This window comes from Penicillium waksmanii (assembly GCF_028829765.1).
Source record: "Penicillium waksmanii strain IBT 27052 chromosome Unknown utg000005l:1.0-5232799.0:1.0-5237142.0, whole genome shotgun sequence".
NCBI classification, from domain to species: Eukaryota; Fungi; Ascomycota; class Eurotiomycetes; order Eurotiales; family Aspergillaceae; genus Penicillium; species Penicillium waksmanii.
In genome coordinates this window covers 546,864-559,113 of record NW_026643252.1, presented here as the reverse complement: position 1 = coordinate 559,113, position 12,250 = coordinate 546,864, and the positions used below count along the sequence as shown (strand labels likewise).

At 50.1% G+C, this 12,250-nt stretch overlaps 5 protein-coding genes across 5 annotated transcripts; 3 read left to right on the top strand and 2 right to left on the bottom strand.

Annotated features, from left to right (window-relative positions):
* Positions 1-246: 246 nt before the first annotated feature.
* On the top strand, positions 247-3,049 carry N7481_005127 (E1 ubiquitin-activating protein ubaB; the record flags this gene model as incomplete). Its single annotated transcript, XM_057264346.1, has 10 exons — positions 247-591; positions 684-854; positions 985-1,221; positions 1,287-1,411; positions 1,463-1,527; positions 1,585-1,864; positions 1,926-2,110; positions 2,176-2,288; positions 2,353-2,708; positions 2,767-3,049. Coding segments are annotated over 10 exons (2,160 nt in total), but the record flags the coding sequence as incomplete, so codon positions are not given.
* Positions 3,050-3,223: 174 nt separating this feature from the next.
* On the bottom strand, positions 3,224-4,389 carry N7481_005126 (SDR family NAD(P)-dependent oxidoreductase; the record flags this gene model as incomplete). The annotated part of the gene is made up of 3 exons (XM_057264345.1): positions 3,224-3,381; positions 3,439-3,832; positions 3,907-4,389. 3 exons carry the CDS (start codon positions 4,387-4,389, stop codon positions 3,224-3,226), a joined length of 1,035 nt encoding a protein of 344 aa, XP_057122065.1.
* Positions 4,390-4,553: 164 nt separating this feature from the next.
* N7481_005125 (elongin C) lies at positions 4,554-5,115 on the top strand (the record flags this gene model as incomplete). The annotated part of the gene is made up of 3 exons (XM_057264344.1): positions 4,554-4,761; positions 4,835-4,883; positions 4,977-5,115. The coding sequence occupies 3 exons, from the start codon at positions 4,554-4,556 to the stop codon at positions 5,113-5,115; spliced, it is 396 nt and encodes a 131-aa protein (XP_057122064.1).
* Positions 5,116-6,125: 1,010 nt separating this feature from the next.
* Positions 6,126-9,058, top strand: N7481_005124 (putative ubiquitin-protein ligase (Asi3); the record flags this gene model as incomplete). Its single annotated transcript, XM_057264343.1, has 2 exons — positions 6,126-6,551; positions 6,611-9,058. The coding sequence occupies 2 exons, from the start codon at positions 6,126-6,128 to the stop codon at positions 9,056-9,058; spliced, it is 2,874 nt and encodes a 957-aa protein (XP_057122063.1).
* Positions 9,059-9,462: 404 nt separating this feature from the next.
* On the bottom strand, positions 9,463-11,586 carry N7481_005123 (NAD-dependent malic enzyme; the record flags this gene model as incomplete). The annotated part of the gene is made up of 8 exons (XM_057264342.1): positions 9,463-9,791; positions 9,848-10,215; positions 10,283-10,549; positions 10,606-10,745; positions 10,793-10,921; positions 10,974-11,177; positions 11,240-11,461; positions 11,527-11,586. 8 exons carry the CDS (start codon positions 11,584-11,586, stop codon positions 9,463-9,465), a joined length of 1,719 nt encoding a protein of 572 aa, XP_057122062.1.
* Between the last annotated feature and the right edge of the window lie 664 nt (positions 11,587-12,250).

The window sequence follows — 12,250 nt, the reverse complement described above, 5'->3', positions numbered from 1 at the left end:
CGATGTCGGCCGGAAGCGGGCTGCATGGGGAATGCATAGGCAATCGTGCAGGTCGAACAGGGAGGGAAAGAGTACGAGCAGCAAACATTCAATCGATGGTGTAGAGGGTAGAGGGTAGATAAAATAGGAATATTCTGAAAGATGAGAGTGAGAGGAGGAAGTGGAGGTGTTATAGAAAATCAAGTAGTTAGTAGTTACTATAACTAGATTGGCTGCTCAGTAACTCTTCAAGTTGGTTGGCACAGGCCAGGCCCGGCCAGTCGCACCTGCCCGCACTGGCAGCACCAGCAATCGCACCTGCTCGAGGAGGCTCCGCTCCGCATTTGCCGTCATCGACAACCTTCACTCCGGCCAGCGCTTCCGCTTTCTCTTTCTCTTTCTCTCACTCACAGTCACTCACCTCCACAACTCCCTCCGTTCCTTCTGTCATCAAATTCTCCACACAACACTCACATTTCATCTTGTCACATACACCCTCTCGCTCGATTGCATTGCCCTGCGCATATCGCTGGCGCATCAGCACCCGCCATCATGCGACCCAGTTCCATCAAACGCTGTCTCGGAGTGGACCTAGCTCACCAGATCCAAGAGGTACCTGCCCCAATGCGATCAAGAACAACCCGCCGAAGATTCCAGCGGATCACAATATTCTCGGATACTGATGTTTTCTCCCCTCATTCTAGTCTCGCGTTCTCCTCGTCGGCGCTGGCGGCATCGGCTGTGAGCTCCTCAAAAACCTTGTGCTCACCGGCTTTGGAGACATTCACATCATCGACCTCGACACGATCGATCTCAGTAACCTCAATCGCCAATTTCTCTTCCGCCATGAGCACATCAAGAAACCCAAAGCCTTGGTTCGTCGCCCTATCTCTCAGACACCCTTTCGCTCCCTTGCGAGATCGCCCCCCTCCCCCCCCGCGTCGTGCGCGCAAACCTTCTCTTATCCATACGAGCATATTCTGATAATTAAAATATGTTATACAGGTAGCGAAGGAAGTTGCGCAAAAGTTTCAGCCCAGTGCGAAGCTCGAAGCACACCATGCGAATATCATGGACAGACAATTCAACATCGACTGGTTCAAGGGTTTCAATATCGTCTTCAATGCGCTGGATAACCTTGCTGCGCGGCGACATGTCAATCACATGTGCCTTGCAGCTGGTGTCCCGCTGATTGAAAGTGGAACCACGGGTTTCAACGGCCAGGTACAAGTGATTAAAAAGGTGAGATGGATTTGCAGAGCATCCCGGTCTAGCAATCTTTCGTCACCCATCGCTGACTTACAAAGGGGGAAACGGAATGTTACGACTGCAACGAGAAAGCAACTCCCGTCACATTTCCTATCTGCACAATCCGCAGCAACCCGACCCAACCAATCCACTGCATCTCTTGGGCCAAGAGCTGGCTGATCCCGTAAGAGTACCCACCGCTGTCGTTCATGATAAATTACTGAAAATAATTCAGCGAATTGTTCGGCGAAAGCGAGGAAGACTCCGATGTCATCGATAACACAGAAAACGCAGACAATGGTTAGTTTTGACGGAAAATTTCACCGAGTAGTGACTTCATTGCTGATATCAAGGCAGCCGATGAAATAGCGAGACTGAAGAAGGAAGCATTGGAGCTCAAAGAGATTCGTGACTCTATGGGGTCTGATAGTTTCTGCCGCAAAGTCTTTGAAAAGGTATTCAAAATTGATCTCGAGCGGTTACGCGGCATGGCAGATATGTGGAAAGAGCGTCAGCCACCAGATGCTCTCGACTATGACAAACTAGAGAGTGACTCGGCACAAATAGAGCCAATCGTCTCGAAGTTGAGCCGGAAGGAATGGTCGGTTGAGGAGAATTTTGCCGTTTTCAAGGACAGGTAAGGCCAACCAATAGTCTCCCCGCCTCTCCTAGAAGTTCTTTTGCTCACCAGAAACTAGCATGGACCGCCTGAGCAAGCGCCTGATCGAGCTCCAGTCTGACGGGGCTTCCACAACAGGCGCCAAAAAGCCCATCTTGTCATTTGACAAGGACGATGAGGACACTTTGGATTTTGTCACTGCTGCAGCGAATCTGCGATCCACAGCTTTTCACATTGAGCAAAAGACCAAGTTCGATATCAAAGGTGAGCTCATACTCGCAAATATGCTCTAAAGCACCCCAGTGGCAGAATTGCTAACATAATTCCAGAGATGGCTGGTAACATCATTCCTGCAATTGCGACTACAAATGCCATGACGGCAGGACTTTGTGTTCTACAGGCTTTCAAAGTTCTTCAGCACGACCTAAACCAGGCTAAAATGGTAACCACAAGCAAAACTCCCCGATGCTCTTCTTCCTAACGGAAACTAATTTTGATATGTAAAGGTTTTCCTGGAAAGGTCAGGTGCAAGAGCAATTAATTCCGATTCTCTTGACCCCCCAAAGCCCACTTGCTCAGTGTGTTCCGCTGTGCATGGTAGAGTATCCGTCGATGCTGAGCGCGCTACACTTGGTGACCTGATCGAAGTGCTGCGCTCCGAACTTGATTACGGCGAAGAACTTTCAATCCTGAACCACGGAGGAAACGGCCAGGGCGAAGTGGTTTACGACCCAGATCTTGAAGATAACGTCTCCGCGAGGTTACAAGATATCACAAACAATCTTGATTACATCACAGTTGTGGACGAAGATGATGTGGATCGAGTTCCGCGTGTCAATCTAGAACTCTTTTTTGTTGAAAGGTAACTCGACTCCTGGAATTGCAATATAGCTCAGTGGTTTTCTAACCTTCCTTTACAGAGCGGAGGCATCGTCCGAGGAATCGAAACCAGTTACCCTACAGCAAGGGCTGGAAATTCCCCGGAAAGCCAAGAAATCTACGATCCCTGCTTCCGAAGATACCCCAATGACGAATGGTACAAGCGGGCCGGGAAAACGCAAAAGAGACGGAGAAGATGAAGAAATGACCAATGGCCACGTTGCAAAGAAGGTTGCTGGTGACCAGGCAAACGGTGATGGTGAAGATGTGATCGTTGTAGATGAAGAGGACGGGAAGGATGGGGGTGCCATCTTAATCGACTAGAGCGGCATGCATCTCGAAGGGATAGCTAAAAGACAGGAGTACGCGATTTGATCTACCATGTTCCAGATTACTCTTTATGTGTATCATATGGCATTGCATTGTTAGCCTTTTCAAATAAGAAGAGGTCCACCTCATGACCGAACATGTGATTATCTACAATTATCTTCTAATGCCCTAGACAGCATTGAGACCGCCATCAATGTTGAGCACGCAGTTATTGGCATACTCGTTCTGTGCGAGGAAGACCGCCGCATCCGCCACCTCTCGCGGATCTCCAAATCGATGTAGGGGTATCATGTCTTTCAAACGGGTGATTTCGCCTGGGGTAAAGTCTGCAGCTTGTCGTCAGTTTGATTCGTTTCTACCTGGGATTTCCAAAGAGTAATCACCTGCAATCATGGGCGTCTCAATGTATCCTGGCACGATGGCATTTGACCGAATGACCAAGTCCTTCAGCGAGGCCGCTGCCTCCACGGCCACGGAGCGAGTCAAACCTAATAATCCGGCCTTGGATGCAGCGTACGGCACGGCGCCGGTGCCAGCCTTTAATGCCAGCAATGAGGAGACGTTGATGATGCACTTCGAGAGGGGATTTGCGTCCGTAGAGTCGTTTTTACGGGTTCGCACCCGGCTGCGAATCGCAGCACGGATTAGGGCGCGGGAAGTGAGCACCGCGCCTTCAAGGTTTGTGCGTAGGATTTGGGAGATGTCCGCCAGTTCGGATCTGGGGAGAATGCTTGAAATCGAGATCCCCGCGGCGTTAACGAGGACATCTACCGTGGCCTGGATCATAGTGAGCAAAGCGTGCTTAAGCAGACTGGGAGCATACGGCTGCGCAGAGGGGTGGTGGTGTGTACCATTTCCTTCTCCAGCTCACGCATCCATGAGGCTGCTTCTCCAATATCACCAACAAGGAGACGAATCCTACTCGGCGCATCTTGTTGAACATTGAGCTCTCCTGTGGTGATGGTAGCAGTTCCATCTGGAGAGATACCCGTAGAGGCATTGAGAGTATCGGCCACATCTTGTAGGCGTTTCTGTGATCTGCCGACTAGAATGATAGATGATGCGCCTTCTTGTAGGAATCGCTCTGCGATAGCGTAGCCAATCCCGGATGATCCACCGGTGACCATGCATGTGCGACCGGCCAGCCGGTTTGCAGACTGAAAGCGCGTTTCTGACGGTGTTTGAACAGAGCGAGACGAGGAAAAGAAGCGGTAATCTCTTGTTCTTGTGGTGATTGAAAGACATCCTTTTCTGATGTCATTCATAGAGTGGGCAAAGATGGAGGAAGAGGAAGGTGCGAACACCCGCGCTGGCCCAACAAGTGAAGTGGTCATGGCTATGCACCTTCACTCATTCACTGGTCAGCTTCCTCTTTACAAACAAAAGTCTCTTCAACTCACCTCAATCTTAGAACAAACTATTCATGCGGCACACGACCTGGTGCCTCTCATCCCATCCAATTTCTGAGGTTATCTTGAGACGCGCCTTATCGATAACAATGCGGGCGCACGGGCCACCAAGTCGCCATGTCCCCCAGCCCGTCGAGGACCGGCGACTGCGCGACCTCCATGCCTCGACTCGTACCAACATGGCATCTCCGACCTCCGAATATGTGACTCTTGTGTCTTGTGATGGCTTCGAGTTCATAATTCCGCGCAGTGCAGCATGCGTCTCGGGCACTATCCGCCGCATGCTTGACCCGTCCAGTACGTGAACCGATTTTCGGTTTTCGAACTCATGAACTCCAAGCTGTTGCTAACGGTTTACCTCGCATTATAGGCAACTTCTCTGAAGCCATCACCGGTAGATGTACTCTTGAGACCTTGACGTATGTGTCCCCCGAAAGATCCCATCGCCTTTGTGGCTGTGTTGCGTGTTCTCATCCGGCCCATCGCTAATTCTGACCTTCGACCTTCTTTAGTGGCATTGTCTTGGAGAAGGTCTGCGAATATCTCCTCTACAACGAAAAGCATAAGGATCAGGCCAATGTATCAGATATGGATATCCCTCCGGAGCTATGTCTGGAGCTTCTGATGGCTGCTGATTACCTGGACACTTGATTGATATGGGGAATGGAGCATCTTTTACTCTTGGGTATCAGATGACCTAGCTAGAGCGGCTGGCACCTCTGCTCTCAAATCAAAAACGGACCACAACGGCTTTTACGGCACACGAAACATGCTCTACTGCGATGGCTAATCTTACAAGGAGTTATCGGGTTTTCCATTTCTAAAAAAAGGACTGGAGTAGGGCGTTTTGTTGTAACATACTCTATCGCTTCGCATTGTGATTTATTGATTTATACAGGCGCCGAATATAATAGATCGGTGATTGCTGTTTCACTCTTTCAGTGCGGTGCTTGATTAACATCAAGTAGATGCAATGCCATCCAAGCATCAAAACATTCGATCTAATATCTCCATGGTCGAATGGTCTAAAATGGATGGCAAATTGAGACATACTCCGCAACTTTTGTACCCTGGTGCCGTGAGCCCAAGCACCTGGGCTTTGAGCAAGGTTTGGGATTTGTATAGGAGACATGAACTATCCTGTAGTTACTATATTGCCTTGTAGTAAATTCGCACGAGACCTTCTCCACCCACTGCATGCTGATTTGGCGTGTTACAGCAGTACTTCAGCTCATGGGTATTTTACTGGCATGTCCTTACTCAATGCGACAATTCGTGATATTTTTGCAATTACAATTCCATTGTCATCATCAAAAGTACTGGATATGGTGCTTGTTCTACTAATTAACTAACTCGGTCATTCGAGACTCGACCTCGGCACTGCTTACATACTCATCCGGCGGGTCCAGCCATCAACCACTTCTTACTTCTCCGCACTCCATACTCCTTTCACGACATGCACTTTGTAAGGGTAGGGCTCTCTATGATCCCTCGGTCGACCTCAATTTAATATCACCCTCACTTGCTCACCCCCAACCCCTTGTCTGCCGAAATCGAACGTGGCGTGGGGGCTGCCCCATTCCGTTCCCACAGGGTTCCGTCTCCCCGGATCCCATCGTTGATAGCGACTGATAAAGGAGCACCGTCGACAACAACACATCATGTCAAGTGTTCTTGGCCCAGCAGCGGTGCCAAGCACTACCGATGCCTCCCTCGTCCAGGCTCTGAACGCGACCGCCTCCGCGACATCCGGAAGCTCGTTCCTCCCCACATCCCCGCTCGCCTTGATTACCTTCCCCCTGCGCGTCCTCAACCAGGCCGAAACTTTCGCGTTTAGCACCGTTCCCAGACACCTTCTTCGGATTGCGGGGATATCCAACATCGAAATGAACTTCTGGGGTGGAGCTGCGGCGGCAGCGGGCGACGCAGGCGACGCCGCACAGGCCGCAGCGGATCTGGCAGGTGGTGGTGGTGCTGCGGCTTTCGGCGATAATTGGTACTTGGGCGAGTTCTTGATGGCTGCGAAGAGGATCGGGGGCTTCTTCGGGTATCTGACCAGTGTGTGGTCTTTTGCTTGTTTGGTGGAGGTAAATACCACTCGTTTCGACTTTCTCTCGGAGCATCGCTGATACGTGTACTTGCCTAGGCTCTTGTTCTCAACCGGATCACGATCTACGCCTCGACTCGTCGCCACCTTCGACTCGGCTGGGAAAGACGCCTGGCTTTGCGGTTAATACCCATAATTCTCCTCGGGTCACAGATATTGTCTCTCCTTCGGGGAATCCGTTGCCAGACCGCTCCATCCTACCCTACAATGCGATATGGTCGACCTACAAAACCATTGAGTTTCGACTACGCATCTGGGGGAGGCAGTCTTCACTGGCTGTCATCAAATCTGCTATCGTGGGAAACCGATGAGCAGGCCTGCAGTGCCGTGAATATGGCACGGGTACCCGGCACGCCGGACATTCCCTTCGGATCATTTTCTTTGCTGTGGCCTACTTTCTTACTACTTTGCCTGAGCCATTTCATGGAAACCCTCTCATGTGCATTGCAGGGCAAACCTGTGATGACCGAAACTGGAATGTCGATATTCGAGCACTCGCTTGCCTTTGCGGAAGCCGAGTCCATGATCAGCAAGTCGATCGGGCTTGGGTTATTTGGTCTTCCAAAGCAAAGCCCTCTTACCTCGGGTGGCACCGACGATGGACCCGTTTCTCCGCTACGACTTCTAACGAGAGCACAGGTCCTCGATCGAATGAACGTGACTCCCGAGTTACTACTGATTGCCCTAATATCATGCTTCAACAGCCTGAGCTCCCATATTCTTGACGTAACTGGCAAGCAAAGCCGATATCGTCTCTTCAACACGGCTCTTTGGGGCCTCTGCTTCATGGGCGCCATGTCATGGGGCCTGGAGAGTGGTCCTGTGAGCATCGAGCCCGGTGTTCTCAGGTTCCCTACTGTCTGCATTGTCGGCTTCATTCCGCACTTGCTTGTCTTACTGGGCATCACTGTTTGCTTGGCCATTTACGGGCTTGCTTTGACTATCACAGCCTTCTCTTTACCAGCCGATGAAGGCCAATCTATCCCCCTCCGACAGCGATTCGCCCTGGCCCATGAAAATATGCAAGGCGCGAACCAGATTCGCAGCATTCGTATCAATAGACACGAAGACTTTTATACAACTTTGCTTCGGATTGGCTACATTGCGTTGACGGCCGCCAGCGAGGCTGTTTTCTTGAATGAAGGCACAGCTGTCGTTGCCAGGAAAATGACCTGGCTCGAGAAAGACCGACTCGCCGAGATTGAAGCCTCTCGCCAACGGAATTCACACGACGGAAACTGGTCCAACCAATCCCGAGGTTCTCCCTTCGATGCGGTAGGATACTCTGGGTTCGATCTCCCTATGCAGTCCACGTCATGGGAAAGCGGATACAAACGCGAAAAGAAACCAGAGAAACCAAAGAACGGCACGAGACAGATGCGACCTCATGCTGAGATAGGAGGTGTCGGTGCTGTGCAAGCCTCACTCCGTCTTTGGCACGTCATGTCCTTTTTCCGCTCCATCTTCTGGCTGATTGTACGGTGGATTGCATATGGTGCCAATCGCGCCCTTGACCGATTGGGAATCCGTGCCCGCCCCCAATGGCTCAAGCGCTTTTCACGGAACCAGCAAGATAAAGCAGGCGCTCGCAGCGACACTTCACCAGGTTTGGACTTTTGGATCCTCTCTGAAAAGGGGGAGCTTGAGCTTCCTGACAATCGAGAGTATGATGTCGAGTTGGAAATGCGAAAACGAGTGCGCCCTAGCAACTCAAATTGGGAGTGGAATGATGAGACGAGAATGGATGATAAACTATACGATTGGTGGAAACGCGGTGGCTCATGGGGCAACCAGGATCACACGTCGGATTACGATCCCTCCGTGGCTGATGATGATGACACTACTAGCGTGATATCAATGTCTACCAACGCTTCTGAGGATGACTGGGAGGATGAGGCCGAAGATGGACGTCGCACTCCAACTCAGAAATACCCTTTCCCTTCGTTTTCGCGGGAAAGTACTCCTCTTCAAGACCCTGTTCTAGACATGGGCCATCTTGCTCGTCTCCTTGATCCCCAGGATCGTGAAAGCAGGGAGGAGGCTCGAATTCTTGCAGCGCATCTTAGACCAGCCCAGTCTTCCGGTGGTATTATGACTCGCAGCCAGTACCGCCACCAAGTGGAAAGAGAGAGATCGCGTGTTTTGCTTTCATCTCGCCTGCATGTGGATTTACAGCCTTCGCCCGACAAGCGTAAGCCAACCGCAGAAGAAGAATCCGATGTCCTTGAAAAATTGATCCTTTCCCGCCGGTCCGAAACAGCCGCCAGTGATGATCCCAATACCTGGAAGTCCGGCGCAATGGGCTTAGGTGAAAACGGTCCTCCTTGTGTTGTCTGCCAAACAAGCCCTCGATCGATCATCACCTGGCCATGCCGCTGCCTCTGCATTTGCGAAGACTGCCGCGTTAGTCTAGCCATGAACAACTTCGGCAGCTGCGTGACTTGCCGCCAAGAGGTTGGTGGATTCATGCGGCTATGGGTTCCGTGATCTCGCTCGCACCTTGCAGCGCCATATCATTTTTATAGAAATACGAGGATTTCCGAAGCTCCTGAGGCTTCATCTCAATTCAGTTGTTATCCGCATTGAGAAGCGTGTAACATATTGCATCTGCATCAATCCATCACTTTATTGATACTCAAGTCCAGATTTACCATGTGAACTGGATTCCCGGCATTCGTCAGCACGCCATTTCTTTTCTTGTACATAGTTATATTTCATCTTTAGGACTTCGGATTAATTAAGACTGACAGTTAAGATAACAATGAATTCAAATTGTTCTTATAAAAGCCACAGAAAATATCGTGTGCGCATTGCTCAAGTGCAAACTTCAGACGGAGAACTTGAAAGAAGCGTTATGACCTTCGCTACGACTTGCCTCATTTCGTACTGGCCTATGGCTTGACCAGGGGCTGATAAACAGCCTCCCACATCCGTTCACGAATCCATGCCTTGAGTTCAAGATCCCCTGATGGGATATCCTCTTGCTGTGCAAGTCTCTCCGCCACTGCACACTTGATCACACCAGCAGCGATATCAACGCTAATCTCTCGAACATCCTCAACATCAGGCAGTAGAGGCTTGCTGGGGTCTTGCAAGGCGGGCGATTGGGCCTTGAGGGCCTTCACAGCTGCCACGAGCATCTTCTTTGATACAAGACGACTTCGCGAGAGGACTGCGCCGAGGCCGATTCCTGGAAAGCAAGTAGAATTATTGCATTCCGCTGTCATGGAATTAATACAAGTTTCAAGATTGGGATTGGACTGGACCTGAGCTCACCGATATCATATTCGACACCTCCATACTTAACGGGCGGAAAGGGACTGCCTGTTGCGACAAGTGCCTGGCCGTCGGTCCACTCGTAGAGGTCCTGGGGTTGTGCCTCGTGGAGGCGCGTCGGATTGCTCAGTGGGAACACGATAGGTCTGTCCACATGTGTTGCCATTTCTCGGATTATCTCTTCTGTGAAGGCTTTCGGTTTCGTCGATGTACCTATGAGGATGTGCGGTTTGGCTTGCCGGATCACAGAAAGAAGGTCATAATGCTGGCCACCTTGCCAATCGCCACCTTCGCGGGCAAATGGTATCTGAGCCGGAGTCAGATCATCTCCCTGAGACTTCAAAAGAAGACCTAATTTATCGATACACCTATTCTCAATTATAAGATGACGAACTCCAGCGGAAACCACCAGTTAACGCGGCCACGAAAACATACCAGATCTGCTTAGATGCCTCGGATTTTGGCTTCCCTGTCTCCGTTGCAATTGTATCGGCAATTTGATCTGCGATGCCTGTACCAGCCGTACCAGAGCCAAAGATCACCACGCGGACATCCACCATCTTCACTTCGCTGACATGTAGAGCCGCCATCATGGCAGCGAGAGTGACACATCCAGTGCCTTGGATATCATCATTGAAGCAGGGAATTTGAGATTGATATCTGTCCAGGATGCGACGGGCGTTGTGGAGACCAAAGTCCTCGCTACATAGACTTTATTAGCTTGAGATCTGAGGGGAGGGGGCGCACCCTTGGCTCACAAATGGATATAGGCCTTTGGGAAACGCTTTCGAGCACTCTTGACGAATCTTTCCACAAAATCGTCGTATTCCTTGCCCCTTGCTCGATGCTGTCGTAATCCTAAATACAGGTCATCATTCAAGAGCTCTTCATTCTGCGTCTAAGGTTAGCTGTGCCAATGGACGAGCAGCTGCATACAATACATACATCTGTTCCACAATCCAGCACGACTGGAAGCTGTCGAGCAGGGTGGATACCCGCACACAGCGTCGTGATCACAAGCTTGGCAACTGAGATGAGTATGGCGCCTACACCCTGATCGCCAATGCCGAGAATCTGCTTGAGCCTTAGCCTTTGTAGGAGCGGAGTTAGGTACCCTGAAATCTACCTCTTCTCCGTCGCTGACGACGATGTAATCGATATCTTCTTCATTCCCGAAATTGGCCAGTGACTTCTCGATCATGTTTTGGTCTTTGATGTTGAGGAAACACCCTTCAGGTTTTCGGAACAGCCGAGAATAATTCTGGATCGCGTCGCCTTCAGTCGGTGTATAGATAATGCTAAACATCTCTTTGAGATGTGTTTGTAGAAGCTGAGATCTTCGTCAATGCAAGTTCCCCGTATTGGATTCCAGCGGCGGGATGGTCCACAAACACTATAGTACAAAACTTCATTCTGCGCTTTCATACTAGCCAGAAATGTGTTTTTGGCTAGATCATCCTGCCGACTGCTGTATTGCTGATACGCACGTTTGACCTGTTCATCTAACGACTGGCGGTTTGGCGGGAGTAGCCCATGCAGCTTGAAGGTAGTCCGTTCTTCCTCGGAAAATGCAGTTCCCTTGTTAAATCGGGAGGATTGTAGCAGACCTTCACCCTGTGAGTAGGAAGATGAGTATATGGAAATAGTCGGTAATGCCGATGAGACCTTGTGGGACTTACCTTGTACGGGCATGTCAACGAACAAGTTGCCCGGCGAGGAGAGTCGTTGGAGCCGACCATGGTAAGTGAGCAGGTGGCTGGCGAGTCGAATAAGGCGTGATCTCCAAGAAAGAATACTCAGGATAATCAGAGCATACAACTTGTCTTGGCGAGGTGAGACCGGAAGGTTGGGGGAGCGAAAGGAAGAAAATCCCGAGAGCGCTGATGTCATCTCCCCGCGATGTGTACTAAATAGTGGAGTCTTTACTAGTAACTACAAGAAAGCTCTGTACGTAAAATATCAATATATATGTGAAAAACAGGAATAAACCAATTGCAACGCTGGAAGTGTTAAGTTGGCTCCTATTCCCAGTGTCGATAGTTAATAAAATTGAAATCCACAATGCATCAAAATTCTAGTACCACCCGCCGATTAGTTATTTTGCAATAAATTCGAGGTGAGTCAGTCGATGTATGGAAATTCAACATGACTCGTAATACGGTATGCTTTATTTATAAAGGACAGCCGTCATGGTGGCTGTGTTCGAGCACGGTGACTACCATATCGTGGGTCCGGCAGGGCATTGCAAAGCCCACAAAATCACTCATTTGCGCGTTTTCTTTAAAACATCGAGAAAATACGATAGGACGAATGATCTCGCCTGAGAGGGATTACCCTAACCTAAACCGGATGTAAGCTGGAAAGAAGCCTAACTGCGTTTGAAACTTACTATCTGTCAAGTGG